The 17,324-nt window shown below is 39.9% G+C and overlaps 1 protein-coding gene and 1 long non-coding RNA gene across 2 annotated transcripts; one reads left to right on the forward strand and one right to left on the reverse strand.

The window, feature by feature from the left end:
* Positions 1–298: 298 nt before the first annotated feature.
* Positions 299–7,073, reverse strand: SELENOK (selenoprotein K). Its single transcript, XM_066351345.1, has 4 exons — positions 6,956–7,073; positions 3,176–3,266; positions 962–1,045; positions 299–389 (listed from the first exon to the last, which is right to left on the reverse strand). The coding sequence occupies exons 1-4, from the start codon at positions 6,972–6,974 to the stop codon at positions 299–301; spliced, it is 285 nt and encodes a 94-aa protein (XP_066207442.1). The 5' UTR covers positions 6,975–7,073.
* On the forward strand, positions 7,073–12,608 carry LOC136382267 (uncharacterized). Its single transcript, XR_010747221.1, has 3 exons — positions 7,073–7,179; positions 11,430–11,465; positions 12,354–12,608. It is a non-coding gene; the product is annotated as an uncharacterized lncRNA (long non-coding RNA).
* Positions 12,609–17,324: the final 4,716 nt, after the last annotated feature.

Here is a 17,324-nt window from a genome sequence, read left to right on the forward strand (position 1 = left end):
GAGAGCCCCCCAGTCAAGGCATATGAGAAGGCAATCTATGTACAGCTAAGGTGCCACAACTATTAGTTGATGCTTCTCATCTCTCTCCCTTCCTGTCTGTCTCTCGCAGGAAAAAAAAAAAAAAAAAAGACATTTTGATAATAAAGCCAATGGATTTTTTTAAGAATTAGGATAGAAATATTTTTCCAAATAATGTCTGAATATTTACAAACTGTTGGGCAACTTCTGTTTTCCTAAAGACCTTTCTAAGGAAGCATTTACAAAATAAAATCCCTGCAGAATAATTTCAAATTTTATGTTACCTTCCTCATCCACCAGCCATTGGAGGAGGATTGGGACCACACAGATGATTAATTCGACCCATTCTTCTTGGAGGGTTTCCTGGAGGCCTAATAAAAGAAAATGTTAATTTCTACTGTTTCGTAGACACCTTCAATTGGTTCCTTTTAAACACTCAAATAGACTGTTTTATTTATTTAAAATGCCAGTTAAGTAAAAAATTCAAACCTTTATAAGGAACAACACTCATAAAGCACATGCAGAAAGGTAGGCAAGTACTGTGATGACCTGAACAGCAACCACTTCCTGTACATGGCCAACTAGACCCCAGTTCCAGCTGAGTTCCGCACATGGAAACACAAGCCTAACCCACTGCTGCTTGATCCTCTGAGTTCTTCATTAGCAGCTGGAAATCTAGATTCTAAAGTGAAATCTCTAGATTTTAATGTTAGCTCTCAGTTTTCATCTTCTAATTTGGTATCTCCCATAAGATATATGTATAATGTACATTTTAGCTTTGCCAAGTTGACTCATCAAATCAAAGGCAACTTGACTTAATTTATAGTAATGCACTAATTTTGTGAAACAGAATTTAAACCTTTCATTTCCAAGAGTGTCTATCTAATTTTATTAAAATATTCAGAGGGGTAAAAATATCTATTATCAATTTAAAAAGCTATACCCTCTTCCATCATCATATCTGGAATCAGATGAGTTTCCGTAGTCTCTTCTCTTTTTCACATCTTGCTGAAGCAGAGTTTTGAAACTGAAACAAGGGGCAAAAAACAGCAGAAGAATTACTTTCAACATTATAAAGCATATTTTATGGTTTCAACTATCATCTCCATGAAAGGACAACTGAATTGATTTAGATCCAAACCCACATTTTTTTAAACTGTCTGGACAACACCATTTAACACAAACACATGTCTAAACAGAGTGTGCTCTGTTCTGTACCAAAGCTACCCTTCCTTATCTTTCTTACTTGCCAACTCTCCTACACAATCACCCCAACTTTCTTCCTCTACTCTGCCTCAGCTGGCAGGTTCCAGGGTCTGTTTTTACAGTATTGAACATTCACTGCTCTTGCATTTCCTTTACCGACAGCTTACCTAACATTTCCTTGGAGAGGGAGGGGCTGAGGGTGGGTGCCAGACACACAGACCTTCTGGGAATCCATTTAAATGAAATTTTATTAGTGAAGGAGGAAGAATTTAAAACAGTATTTTTAATAAACAATGAGTAGTTAAAATTTGTTAAACTGTAAAGAAGTTCTGCAATGGGTAACTTAACTTTAAGCCTCTCTTGTCCCAGGGTGTTGCATTTTTCTGTGGAGCTGTCTTTTCCATTTTATCCTTTCTAATTTATGTTACATGCAGCCATCAGATTAATCTTTCTAAAGCAAAGCAATAATCAAATTAAGTACGAAGATCACAGACTCATACTCAAACTTTGCCACCCTTCCTGTGTTTCTTCCACCTGGAATAACTTCTGCTGATGTCCACCTCCCATGACTGCCCCTTACAATATAACAGTATTTACTGATATTAAACAAGTCAGTGAAAGGACTATCTCTCACATCTCTGCATCTCTTTTGTTCTCCAACCATAAGACACTTTTTTTTTTTACAGAGTCAGAGAGAGGGATAGATAGGAACAGACAAGAACAAAGAAAGATGTGAAGCATCAATCATCCATTTTTCATTGTGGCACTTTAGTTGTTCATTGATTGCTTTCTCCTATGTGCCTTGACTGTGGGCCTTCAGCAGACCGAGTAACCCCTTGCTCAAGCCAGCGACCTTGGGTCCAAGCTGGTGAGCTTTGCTCAAACCAGATAAGCGCGCACTCAAGCTGGTGACGTCGGGGTCTCAAAACTGGGTCCTCCGCATCCCAGTCCGACGTTCTATCCACTGCCCCACCCCCTGGTCAGGCTCAAATATATATTCAAACGTGGGATAAGACTTGTTAGTAGTTAATGAACAATTTACATAAAACATACAGCAGGTAAAGCTCTGGCTGGCTGCCTCAGCGGTAGAGCGTCGGTCCAATGTGTGGAAGTCCCAGGTTCAATTCCCGGTCAGGGCACACAGAAGTGCCCATCTGCTTCTCCACCCTTCCCCCTCTCCTTCCTCTCTGTCTCTCTCTTCTCCTCCCACAGCTGAAGCTCCACTGGAGCAAAGTTGGCCCGGGCACTGAGGATGGCTCCCACCACAAGGGAGCAGCACCCCAGATGGGCAGAGCATCGCCCCTTGGTGGGCATGCTGGGTGGATCCTGGTCAGGGGCTTGCGGGAGTCTATCTGACTGCCTCCCTGCTTCTAACTTCGGAAAAATACCAAAAATAATAATAATAATAATAATAATAAAATAAATAAAACACACAGCAGGTGAAAAACCAAAAAAATGCATTAAACTAAAAACTGACTGAAATTATGAAGTTTAAATTTTTGTCTTCTCTATTAATTCTAACTCTTCATTTAAAAAATTACTTTTTAAAATCAAGATCTAATTCCCCTTGTTTACTTATTGTATAATATTCACTAAAACTTGCACACACACACTAAAGCTAGGAATAGCAAACAGAAAGTGAGGCACTGTCATCTAGCATTATAATGGGCAGGCCTGGCTCCATAGTTGAAAGTTGATATGATTACCACCAAGACTAAGATATGGTCAAGCTAACCAACTCACCTATAATATTCATAATCATAAGATGTCAGGTGGTAGCTTTATCACTACACAAGTCTTCATTTCCCTTAGTAAAAGCTATTAATTAAAAGAATTAAAATGAAAGACTGCTTTAGGAAAGCTGAGCTTGTTTAAGATATGCAACATAATGTACCTAATGTACTTCTGGTAACTTAAGTATCAGAGCTATTAAGAGCACTACTATACTTACAACAAAACCACGAATTCAGCTATCCCCCAGAAGAAATCTGTTATCAAAGATAATCTCCATGGGGACTGACTCCGGCTGTCCAACACTTGTCCTAAATAAGAATAAAGAAACTTTAGTTAGTGTAACAATTCCCTGACACAAGATGCATTACATTTAAATCAGTTATGTAACAATCATGGATTCAGTTTTCAACTTGTCCATGTTCCAAATAGTCAACAAAAAAAGAGGTCTATTATGTGCACACCAGTAGTTTTCAATCTTTTTATATTTGGGACTGGTGAAAATTGGAAATTATTTTGGGGACTACTAAAGCAGAAATCACTCTGAGCAAAAGTGAATTTGATTAAGGTCATTGGGTCTATAAACTTCATTAATCAGGGTGGATAACTCTTTCGCAGACTGGAATGAACTTTCTGGCAGACCAGTATGGCAACGGAAAACCAATGCACACCATTCTAAGGAAGGGTTCAGGGAAGTAAAGCTCTGTGATCTACGGATGATTTCCTACAGTTTATAATGTTTGTGGGTGATACCTCATTCAAGCATTATTCCTCTTTTTTTACTGTGGTAGAATATACATAAAAAGATCGACCATTTTGAAGTATACAGTTCCATGGCATTAAATATACTCACATTTATTATTGTACAACCACCACCACCATACATCTCCAAAACCTTTTCATTGTCCCCGACTGAAACTCTATATCCATTAAACACTAATTTCTCATTTCTTTCTTCCCCCAGTCCCCTACAAACCACTATTCTACTTTCTGTCTCTATGTATTTGACTGCTCTAGGAAACTAATTTGAGGACTCACACTATATTTACTTTGGTAACCAGCTATTTCACTGAGCATGTCTTCAGGGTTCATCAACATTGTAGCATGTATCAAAATTTCTTTTTTTCAAAGCTGATTAATATTCCATTGTCAGGGGCCCTCGGGTTATGTCACAGTTCTGTTCCTATGGCAGTGACATACCCGAATTTTGGTGTAAGTCGAAACACATCCTAGCCTAAGTCACTTACCTATCCTAACAGTTATAAAATCATAACCTAGAACGTAAAAACACAGCTAAGCCACAGAAAAAGGAAAAGGACATAAATATACTTACTGTACATTCTTACGCTGCACACAACCAAACTACTTTGCCCACATAGTCCATAAGTACAATGCTAACAACATAAGCCGAAACACTCACATCTCAATTTTTTAAAGCTTTTATGGGAGTGAGTGTCGTAAACTTGAAGGACCACCTGTATATGCATACTACATTTTGTTGATCCATTCATTTGTTCATTTATGATGGATACTTGAGTTGCTATTGTGAAAATGCTGCTATGAACATGTCTTTATTTAAGTATTTTGAGGAAATAAATGGGTGGATATAAAAGGATGCTTACACCACTTCCACTTTCCTAAATGTGTTCAAAGTATTTCTTTTCACTTGCAAAGACTCTTGAAGTACAAAAGGACTGTTTATATACTCTTACAAATCTTTAGTATCAGTTATTATAATAAAATTTTTAGAAATCAAAGAATCTGTATGCTCGAAGTACTAAAGAGAATTTGGCTTATTCATTAAAATGACTACTATTTTTCTGTAAAAGGCTGTTCATTCTAATTATAGACTTCAGTTTTATCTTAAGCAAAAAAACCCCAAAAAACCTATTTTTCAAACCACTTTAAATAATGAAAGCCAAAATCTGAAAAGTTAATGAGCAGTGGTCCCCAACCTTTTTTGGGCCACGGACCAGTTTAATGTCAGAAAATATTTTCATGGACCGGCCTTTAGGGTGGGATGGATAAATGTATCACGTGACCGAGACAAGCATCAAGAGTGAGTCTTAGACGGATATAACAGAGGGAATCTGGTCATTTTTAAAAAATAAAACATCATTCAGACTTAAATATAAATAAAACGGAAATAATGTAAGTTATTTATTCTTTCTCTGCAGACAGGTACCAAATGGCCCACAGACTGGTACTGGTCTGCGGCCTGGGGGTTGGGGACCACTGCTGTAGAGTTTCAGCCTTGCAAATCAAGAGGTCAGAATATTTTGGAAGAAGAACTGTCTGTTAACTTCCTCTCCTCTCAATTTTCCCAAGGACTTCCCCATGCTTTTTACTTTTCCTCTTTACTTGATCAGTTTACTTTCAGGTATATCTAACACAAAGACTTAATGAGAAATAAGGGATACACTTAAAGGCAGAGAATGGGTGATAGGTTCTGCCTCTTACTAGCTCTACTTTGTTGGCTGATGTGACATTTTCCCGGAGAAAATGTATTCCAGGGCTAATCATATAGAATTGTTCGGAAATAGTCACTTGACCGTAAGAGAAATCTTTTGTCAACCTGAAGTGCTGATACAGTTCTTCTAAGAAAATAGATCTAATTGGAACCCATCAATTCTTCCTGTGTAATTCTGAAGAACCTACTGCATGTACTTGCATTATTCTGTCTTATTTTTTGCACTCTCCCTCCTACTTTCTGAAGGCAGAAACTTCACCTCTCAACATTCTTAGGGGAAAATAAGTTGCTTGAATGCAATTGGCATTTTTCAACTATAAAAGTGAAATAAAAGGCCTCTATGTTATTTATGTGTATCAAATACAATTATGTGTGCACAGTAAGACACTATAAATACAAAAAAAATTATTCAATAATGCATACTGTAGAAGCTGACAGCCTTAACCACCAAGGTTAAAACAAAGCTTGCAAGTGCCAAAACAAAGATAAAACTTTGATTTCTGTGTGTCCATCAACCTACCTGTTCTAAAAGAGTTTTAAGTGGGAGACAAAGTGAGACTTTCAAGAGCAAAGAAATGCAAAGCGCACTCAGGCAAAAACTTAATTAGCTCTAAAAATAAACAGATGATTCAAATAGAACCAGCACCTAGTTCCGGTCATCCATGAAATACGTGTTAATATTGCACCAAGGTGTTTACGCCATCTGAATGAAACAGGTGGTTGGGCAGTGCTGGCAGTATTCTGACCCGGTTATATTGTCTTTCCCTTTCAGTCATTTTCTTTGTGGAATCAATTGTCTTTTTCAGATTCTCTATTCCAGGAATAATTAACTTGCTTTAGAGGAAGTGGTCCTTCTTCTTGTGCCCACTAAAATAAGGGCAAAAAACTCTGCCTGTGACTCACTACCCTCTCCTGGGGGAAAAAAGCCCACCGAAACTTTCATCTAATTCTCAGATCAAAGTGCCAGAAAGCCACTACACTTAAATGCAAGAACGGTGACGTCATCCAACCTCGATCTGAATCTGGTATGAGCCATTAACTACCTTTGTCATTCTGGACAATCTCTTTAATCTACCTGCGCCTCAGTCTCCATTCGTGAAGTAGGGAAATAAAATATTACCTTAAATGGGCTGTTATAAAGACCGGATGAGTTGATAAGCGAATAACGCTAAAACAGTGCCTGAGCCATAAAGCGCTACGCAGACGGTGTCAGTGTAGTTGTCGTTACTACTTAAGGACACAGAGGCCCGAGAGAAAAGTGCACTTCCTCTAGGCCCACAATCAAAGTTCCACGAGGACGCCAGACACCCGCCCAGTTGACTATAGAGACCTCGGCCTCTGCCCACCCGCTTATGGGCGATCGAGCGACGAACCGCGGTCCCAGGCGACTTTGCCTTCGGCTCCGCCTTCTTGCGCGGCGCAAAGTCCAGGAAAGCCGTGACGGGCGGCAGGGCCGGTGAGCGACAATGAAAGAGACCCAAGACCTGGTTCCCGAGCCCGTGGTTGCCCGGTAGCCCCTTCCCCACTCACCATTCGAGATGTAAACCATTTTGCTCCTTGCTCCGGCCTCCGAAAGACTAAGCAGCTTGAACCCTTTCGACTTCCGTATCTCCCTCCACGCCCCGCCCTTTAACGTCACAGACAACGCGATGACGAAAGAGGGAGGTGGACAGAGCCCATTGGCTGGGGAGACACGCCCCTGCTTGCGCTTTTGCTTCGTCATGGGGCGACTACCTCTAAAGGAAGGCTGACGGGTAGGTGACCGGATATGATGTTTCTGGTTTATCCTGTGAGTGCCAGGTATCCTGTCTCCTTTTGGATGTGAGTTGGCGGAGCTTCCTAGTATCGCCTGCTGAAGAGAAGCTGCTTTTTGGTTGTCTGACAGGCCTAGGGTTGGGGGAGACAAGGCTGCCTCACGTGCAGTGACTTGGAGACTCGCTGGCATAAAGACGTTCCTCAGAATTTTAGGAGAAAGATACTGTTTGAGGATGTGGTGCTGACCGGGCTGTAAGAAGCTTTATTGTTAAGGCTTTAGGAATAAACTGACAGGTACCCATTAGATGTATTGATTCCATTTGTGGATGCTAAACCTGACAAGCTCATGGGAGGCTGGCATGGCGGCCTTATAGACTTAGACCAGGGGTCCCTAAACTTTTTACACAGGGGGCCAGTTCACTGTCCCTCAGACAGTTGGAGGGCAGGACTATAAAAAAAAACTGAACAAATCCCTATGTACACTGCACATATCTTATTTTAAACTAAAAAAAAAAAAAACGGGAACAAATACAATATTTAAAATAAAGAACAAGTAAATTTATTTATTTACTTTTTACAAAGAGAGAGTCAGAGCGAGGGCTAGACAGGGACAGACAGACAGGAACAGAGAGAGATGAGAAGCATCAATCATTAGTTTTTCATTGTGCTTTGCAACACCTTAGTTGTTCATTGATTGCTTTCCCATATGTGCCTTGACCGTGGGTCTTCAGCAGACCGAGTGACCCCTTGCTGGAGCCAGCAACCTTGGGTTCAAGCTGGTGAGCTTTTATTCAAACCAGATGAGCCTGCGCTCAAGCTGGCAACCTTGGGGTCTCGAACCTGGTCCCTCTGCATCCCAGTCCGACGCTCTATCCACTGTGCCACCGCCTGGTCAGGCAAGAACAAGTAAATTTAAATCAACTAACTAACCAGTATTTCAATGGGAACTGTGCTCCTCTCACTGACCACCAATGAAAGAGGTGCCCCTTCCGTAAGTGTGGCGGTGCGGATAAATGGCCACAGGGGGCCGCAGGCCATAGTTTGGGGACTCCTGACTTAGACCAAAAATAACCACATAGGGTGATCTGAAATGAACACTTCCTAACTAAAAGCCAGTGACAGAGGGCATTGAGCCTGTTGTCCATCTATAATATTATACCATTCGAATGTCAGAGTCATCCTGTTCTTTTCCAGACCCTCCTCCCCCGCCCCCATCCCAGCAGGACACAACCTCTACCACAGTAGGAGACCACAGAACCCTCATTGTTAACTTGTTCCTTGTGTGTTAACTATTCTGTACTTATCATTGTAAAAGAAGTGTCTCTCCATTTTACTTTTTATCCAATCCCAGAGATTTCCCTCGCTTTGCTTTCCTCCCACTGCCTTAACCTACCACCAATGGATTTCACGTACCCACCCCATACTTCATTTCCTTTCATTCTAATGTATAAAACAAGCAGTAAAACTGCCATTCCCCGGAGCATGTTCTCGTCTGTTGGGATTTTGCATGCTGGCAGGTGTCATCAGTTTGGCTCAAACTCATAAAAATTCTATACAGCCCTGGCCGGTTGGCTCGGCGGTAGAGCGTCGGCCTGGCGTGCGGGGGACCCGGGTTCGATTCCCGGCCAGGGCACACAGGAGAAGCGCCCATTTGCTTCTTCACCCTACCCCCTCCTTCCTCTCTGTCTCTCTCTTCCCCTCCCGCAGCCAAGGCTCCATTGGAGCAAAGATGGCCCGGGCGCTGGGGATGGCTCCTTGGCCTCTGCCCCAGGGGCTATAGTGGCTCTGGTCGCGGCAGAGCGACGCCCCGGAGGGGCAGAGCATCGCCCCCTGGTGGGCAGAGCTTCACCCGTGGTGGGCGTGCTGGGTGGATCCCGGTCCGGCGCATGCGGGAGTCTGTCTGACTGTCTCTCCCCCCGTTTCCAGCTTCAGAAAAATACAAAAAAAAAATTCTATGCAAGTTTGGATGTTCCATAAGGTGGCATGTTTTAGACCAGTGTTTCTACTCTTGGTTCAGTGATCAGTGTTTTTTATCCGCTGCTGTGAGGCAACTGAAAAATACTGTAGACTTTTTCTGCTTGTTTCTTATTGATAGCTACTGCAGGCATGCCAGCACTGAAAGGCAAGGGAAAGAAGAAGCTATCTCTTGGGCATTCATTAACTATGGACCACTTACTGTGTATTTACTCTGCATCATCCACTAGTTACTTTCTGTTCCCTAAACATGGCAAGCTCCTTGATGTCTCAAGACCTTTGTACTTGGCTGTTCTTTCTGTATGAAGTTGTCCTAATGGCTGCTTCCTTTTGTTTTTCCTTTCAGTTCTCATCATGTCTCATCTCGGGTTACTCAGTCGTCTTAAGAAAAATGAAAATTATATTTTGGAAATAATTATGTTTTGCATTTAACAATGGTGGGAAGAGGAAAGGAAGCCTCTTTTCTGCTTACAATCTTTGGTTTCTCCCCACTACCTGACAAATAACACCCATCCTTCCTGGTCTGGAGACAGTTGAGGGTTTCCCAGGATACATTTTCTTAGATTTATCTCCCTGACTTCTAATTTCCTAATAGACCCCTTGTTTTCTTTTCTTGTTACTTCTTCTGATTTGTTTCTTCTTTTATTTATTTATTTATTTTTTTCTATTTTTCTGAAGTTGGAAACGGGGAGACAGTCAGACAGACTCCCGCATGCGCCCCACCAGGATCCACCCGGCATGCCCACCAGGGAGCTGATGCTCTGCCCATCTGGGGCATGGCTCTGCTGCAACCAGAGCCATTCTAGCACCTGAGGCGGAGGCCATAGAGCCATCCTCAGCGCCCGGGCCAACTTTGCTCCAATGGAGCCTCAGCTGCCGGAGGGGAAGAGAGAGACAGAAAGGAAGGAGAGGGGAAGGGGTGGAGAAGCAGATGGGTGCTTCTCCTGTGTGCCCTGGCTGGGAATCGAACCCGGAACTCCTGCACACCAGGCCGACGCTCTACCACTGAGCCAACCAGTCAGGGCCTCATTTGTTTCTTCTTGATAGGCATTTTCTCCATCTCCTAAAATCTAATCCTTCAAAATGAGGCATGTTTCTATCAAATGATATAATGAATGTGAAATGACTTTGCAAACTGAAAAAAATAATTTAATTAATAGCAAAATGGAGTTGGGTACAAAGATGACATTCCTCCTTTTTTCCTAATCTTTAATGTAGAGAACTGCATGCCCTAGCCAGGTAGCACAGTTGGTTAGAGCGTCATTCTGATATGCCATGGATGTGGTTTTGATCCCGGCCAGGGCATGTACAAGAATCAACAAATGACCTCACTAGTGGTGGCTCAGTGGATAAAGCATCAACCTGGAACACTGAGGTCGCTGGTTTGAAATGCTGGGCTTGCCTGGTCAAAGCACATATGGGAGTTGATGCTCCCTGTTCCTCTGTTTTCTCTCTCTCTCTCTCTCTCTCTCTCTCTCTCTCTCTCTCTCTCTCCCCCCCTCTAAAAAATGAATAAAGTCCTAAAAATATATATATTCTACAAAGAATCAACCAATGAATGCATGAATAAGTGGAACAACAAATCACTGTTTCTTTTTCACTTGCTCTCCCCCCTAAAATGAATAAATAAAGACAAATTAAAAAAGAAAACTTCCTGCTAGCTACTAGTCACATGTGACTCTTAAGCAGTTGAAATGTAGCTAGTCTGAATTGAGATATGCTGTATGCACAAAATACATACTAGATTAAAATGATTTAGAATGGAAACAAGGTAAAATGTCTAAGTTTTTTTTACATTGATTAAATAAGGAGATAATATTTTGGGCATTGGATTAAAATATTTTATTAAAAGTGATTTTGGCCTGATCAGGATAGAGCATTGGACTGGGACGCGGAAGACTCAGGTTCAAAACCCTGAGGTAGCCAGCTTGAAGTCCAAGGTGGTTTGCCTTGAGCCTGAGGTCGCTGGTTTGAGCAAGGGGTCACTTGCTCTGCTGTAGCCCCCCCATCCCTCTACCCCCGTCAAAGCACATATGAGAAAGCAATCAATGGACAAGCAATCAACGAACAACTAAGATACCAACGGAGAATTGATATCTCAAAGAGAGCTCCCTTTCTGTCCCTATCTGTCTCTCTCTCTGTCTCTGTAAAAAAAAAAGTGATTTTGCTCGTTACTTTTTTAATGTGACTACTAGAAAATATTAAATTACATACTTGGCTCACATTTATGATTCACATTACATTTTTTTTTTTTTTTTGGACACTGCTGGTCAAGAATGAAGACATTGGCCCAGCACAGTAAAGTCACTCGGTAAATATTTGTAGAATGGATGGATGAATGAATGAAGGAATCTTCTCAACAATGGATTAATAGGGTTTACTGTGTGAACAGCACTGTTCTAAGCACTTTCCATTTATTAATTTATTCCTTACAACAGCAATAATAATAGTTGTAAGGTCGGTGGATAATGGGGGATGGTCACGTGGGAAACTCAGACCCTTGAACTTTGGCTAGGACCGCCCACAACCAAGCACGCCAAAAGAGGCTTCACAGGAACCGTTTGGAAAAAAGCGACCGTCTACCAGCCAGTGGGATTTCACCACATCATGTTAGCTCGACTTCCCTAGAGGGACCCCTTTAAATATCTCCCACGTGGTTTAATCCGTGCAACTTCCCTGGCCTCCATCTTACCTCGGGGCCAGGGAACCTTGCCAGGAGGGATGCGCAGTACTCAATAAAGCCTTTTGTTATTCCACACTTTGCTCCGAGCCCTCTTCCTTCCTTCTCCCTGGGGAAAAATACCTTACAATAGTGAACATTTATATACCACTTACCCTGTACCAGGAAATGTTCTGAGTGCTTTTCATGTATTAATTCATTTAAACCTCAACTTTATTAACTGGGTTCTATTATTCTCATTTTAGTTGAGTGATAAAGAGTTCAAGTGACTTGCCCGAGATCATATAGCTAATAAGAAGCAGAACTGAGATTAAGAACTAAGAGTTTGGCTCTACAATTTGTGCTGTTAACTCTTGTGCTATACTGCCTCCCTACACATAAGCAGAAGTATTGAAATAGGGGATATAATCCAATGTAGTACTCACAGTATAGAATAGGAGGTGGTTTCTGGAAACTGCTTGAGTATATCTCAGTTTTCTTAAAGTTTCAAAATAACTTCCCACATTTTTTCTTTCCTAGATACCCTAAGCATCTGATTAAAAAGAAGTAACGGACCTAAAAATGGAGTTTCTTTTGCTGAGCCCCACCAAAACTTTAATGCCTATCCTAACTGCAGTTTCAGCTTCTCCCAGTCTGAAATTTCCTAATCAGTACTAGTGAGATAACCTGCCTGAAAAGACCCTTTGCCTTCCCCTAAGCACCCTTCTAGTTGCTAGATGGGATGCTGCCCAATTCATGAATTCCTTAATAAACTCAACTAGATCTTCAAATTTACTCCATTGAGTTTTGTTCTTTCACAATCTCTAAATCGGTTATCTTCCCATATCTGCACCAATCCCTTGGCAGGAGGGATGGATGATTCTGAATGACAGCTACTTCTGTAGGTGGAGCTAGTCAGTCCCACAAGAAAGCCACATGGCTTGGGAGGTGGACATAAAGGGGTAGTGTTTACCACAAGATAGTGATTACATCAAAGCAATAAAATGCCCTCAATATTGCCCTTAGGGAATATAAAAGCAGATGATATTTATATTCTTTATTAACCTTTTATGTGCTTGTTCTTATAGTTACTGCCTTTGTTTGTTATTTCATTTGGGCTTAGAAATCTTAGCTCTTTAATTGCCTCACTTTTCTACCTTATACTCTTTCTTGTTGCTTTTCACAGTGACTTCTATTTTTTTAAATTTCCTTTAAATTATGCAGTCTCAGACTGGACATGCTTTGCAAATCAGGGGCTTTTTTTCAGCCAATAAACACCTCATCCTCTCAGTTGAACTGAGTGTTGTATTTTCTACAAGTCATTTTCTTAAACTACTTGAACTCATTTTCTGTATCAAAATAAAAAAAAGGTTCATAAAAATTCCCAGAGCTATTTTCCTGGGAGAATTCGGTTGACTAAAAAGTTTGGACTTTTATCTACTCTAAAGTATATTATAAAGTAAGTTAATTATCAATTTTATTAGTGAGCCTGTGTGGTTAAATTTAAACAGTCTACCTTTAAATGATTAAAAAATATCTAGGCCCTGGCCGGTTGGCTCAGTGGTAGAGCATTGGCCTGGTGTGCAGGAGTCCCGGGTTCAATTCCCGGCCAGGGCACACAGGAGAAGCGCCCATCTGCTTCTCCACCCCTTCTCCTCTCCTTCCTCTCTGTCTCTCTCTTTCCCTCCGGCAGCCGAGGCTCCATTGGAGCAAAGTTGGCCCGGGCACTGAGGATGGCTCTATGGCCTCTGCCTCAGGCGCTAGAATAGCTCTGGTTGCAACAGAGCAATGCCCCAGATGGGCAGAGCATCACCCCCTGGTGGGCATGCCAGGTGGATTCCGGTCGGGCGCATGCAGGAGTCTGTCTGACTGCCTCCCTGTTTCCAACTTCAGAAGAAAGAAAAAAAATATATATATATATAAATTAATTTATATATATTTATAATTTATATATATATAAATATATATATATAAATTAATTTATATATATTTATAATTTATATATATATATAAAATATATATATATAAATTCAGCCTTGTGTTTCCATTAGAGGAAAATAAACACTATAGCAGTTATATAATTTCTAATCTTTTAAACTCATCCCACTTTTAGCAATCTTGGTAACTGTAATGGAAACTGTTATAGTGATAAATGGAATACTTACCCAGATTTGTAAAGTATTAGTTGCCTTCTATCCTAGAGGCATTGACTGATCATTAAAAGCAGATTTTTTAATACTGTTATAATTATATTCTGTAGTACAAAAATGTTCCTTTCTAAGCTTTATCTCTAGAATCCCTAAAAGGAAGTAAAGAAATATAACATGTGTACAGTCTATTACTGTGTTTATAGTTCTCAAGATAACATTGATTTTTATATTTTGAAAAATTAGATTATAGATATGTGAATGTTGATTTTAAGGAACATGATTTATTATTCACTAAATGGTTTGGAGCAGAGCATTTGATAGTCATTAGATATTTTTATTTATTTTAAGGTGATACCTGTATAAAATATAAAAATTAAAAGATACAAATGGATATTCCATGAAGAGCAACTCTCCTATCTTCCCTCGTCACTCAGGATTCTAAATTCTAGTCCCCTAGTTTAAAGAGGCTGATAAAGGGACTGCTTGGCAAATCCCTTGTGGGTGATAGGGTCCTCAGTGACAGACTCGCCTCTCTGAAATCTTTTCGATCTTAGCCAAACAATTTCTCACTAACTTTAATGCTTTTAAAACATTTGTCCTCAGAAGAGATTTAGTACAAATTATTTAAGCCTCAGTAACAGAAATGAAAGTTGATGTATTTATTTAACCCAATCAATATGACAAGTTAGATTAGGTCTTAAATTAAGCACTGTTTTGCCTGTGACTTTAAAAGTTCTGTTATTTATATATAAATAAAGTTTCTAGAACAACTGCTGTTTCTTACTATAGTCAAAACACAGTATTACTCAAAGGATAATTATAAGTAATAAATTAAAATGTGTGGTTAATTAAAATATATTTATTTTGCCAATAAACATTCTGCTTTTAATGTTTCTATAGCCCCCAAACAGATGAATAAAACTTTGGTTTGACATTCTCAGTCTTTTAATAGTAGGTTCAATGAAAATAGGTTTCTTTTATAGTCTCCTAGGGAGCCTGACCTGTGGTGGCGCAGTGGATAAAGCATCGACCTGGAAATGCTGAGGTCGCCGGTTCGAAACCCTGGGCTTGCCTGGTCAAGGCACATATGGGAGTTGATGCTTCCAGCTCCTCCCCCCAGTCTCTCTCTCTCTTCTATCTCTTCTCTCTAAAAATGAATAAACTAAAAAAAAAAAAATTAAATTATAGTCTCCTAGGGAAAAGAACCTTATGGCCCAGCAATGACTATTTTTTAGAAAGATTTTTAGCTTGGCTTAAAAGGGTACTGTTAGGGAGGCTCCTGTGACCTCACCTAGGTGGTTAGACAATCTGTTGCTAATGCCTCAGCATCACTTTATTTTTTTTTACTAATTATATAATGCAAGCAGCTTGGTTAATATCAGCTAAGGTCAAATATGTTTCTCAATTTTTTAAAAAAATCCTCTTTCATAATTATCAGTAATTCATCTTTTTTTTTTCTGCTATGAAATGTGAACTTATTTTTGATGGGAAGTATGAAACAGACTGTAAATGGAATCTGGCAACTGAAAAATTGTTCTTTATATTATTTTATCCTTTTATTTTGACTGTATTTAGCTACTCCTAGTGGCAACCAATCTTTCACATTCAGACTGAGACATTTCACAAGTGTGTTAGAAACCATATGTGCAGAAAAGGAGAAAAGCAAATGGAAATGGATTCTGTCACCTTGGGTTGCTGACCTGTTCGGTCTTTTTAGCTCCTGTGCCATAGTCAGCTGACTGGCAAGGGAGGGGAGCATATGTTGAGGCTGCCAGCAGGGCTGGCACACAAGACAGCTGTTGCTCAAGCTTACTGCTGCAGCGGTGGTGACAGCACTAACAGTTCACACTGGGATTAATAGGCTATCTGGGTAACAGGAAGCTACGTTTGGGACTGTTCCTGCATGAGGAAGACATACAGAATACAATTCTAGCCATTTCAACTGGTTCACTATTTTTAGAAATATAAAATCCCAAAGAACCCCTGCTAAATTACATTTTCCATCATAACCCTTGAAAATGTTCATGTCCCTAACACAGCATTTCCATTTTTAGAATTTATTATAAAGAACCAATGGGAGATGTTCAAACAGATTTATGTGCAAGGATATTTACCCCAGTGTTACTTAGTATATATATAAAAAAAAAAGTGAACGCCATGTAGCTGTGCAACAAAGGGAGATAGGCTAAATTTTGGAATATAATAGCATACTGTACATGAAAATAATGGGAAGTCATTCATGGTATATTAAGTAGAGCAGATTACAAAACAGTATATTCAGTATGATAATGCAACAACAAAAAATGAAATTGTATATATGTGTATGGGAATATACTAGAAATTGGGTTATGAGAGCTGTAATTTTTTTCATTGTGCTTTTTTAGAGTTCTCAAATTTTGTATAATAAACATGTAATCTTTTGTGATTAGAAATAATTTTTAAGTTACATTTGTTAGAGACTTAGGGTTCATCTCCAGTTTCATTTTATTTAAGAATTCCTGGTGAATTCTTTAAAATATTTTTTTTTCTAGCAGAAGTAATAAAAAATTAATAACCAATGGAATTACTCAGGTGCTTGTTAATTTTTGGAGTACATTTTAAAGGCCATTTTATTTAATAAAGTTGGGTTTTGCTCTCCCCAAGTATACACCTAGGCACCCCATCCAAGTGAGTTAGTGTTGTTTTTGGTTTTCCCTAAGTATGAATAGAATATAGTAATAACCAAGTAAACATATACTTTCAAATTCTTTGCTAGTTAGCTCAAAGTAATCTTGACAATTGGTCAATTGAAGGCTTATATGTTCAAATAATGGGAATGATCTGTTGGCTAGGTTATTAAATAACACTCATTTTAAATATATGCTTTTTCAAAGAGCCTTATACTCCTAAATAAAAAAAAATTTTTTTAAGAGTATAAATAGGGCCCTGGCTGGTTTGCCCAGTGGATAGAGTGTCAGCCAGCATATGGACATTCTGGCTTCGATTTCCTGTTAGGGCGCACAGGAGAAGCGACCATCTGCTTCTCTTCTCCTCCCTCTCCCCCTTCTCTTCTTCCCTTCCCACAGCCAGTGGCTGGATTGGTTTGAGCATTGGCCCAGGGCACTGAGGATGCTATTTGGTCCCAGCAGCCTCAGACTCTAAAAATAGCTCAACTGGTGCTAAAAATAGCTCAATTTATTCCAGCAACCGCAGCAGACCCCAGTTGGGGCACTTTCAGGAGTCTGTCTCACTATCTCCCCTCCTCTCACTTAAAAAAATAAAAATTAAATTTAAAAAATTTAAATAGGGTGATGGATCTTTGTAGATCTTTAGTCCTTTGGGTAGTGACTGATTGTCTATAGAAAGTAGAATCATCTTACCA

The sequence above is a fragment of the Saccopteryx leptura genome, chromosome 10 (assembly GCF_036850995.1).
Source record: "Saccopteryx leptura isolate mSacLep1 chromosome 10, mSacLep1_pri_phased_curated, whole genome shotgun sequence".
NCBI classification, from domain to species: domain Eukaryota; kingdom Metazoa; phylum Chordata; class Mammalia; order Chiroptera; family Emballonuridae; genus Saccopteryx; species Saccopteryx leptura.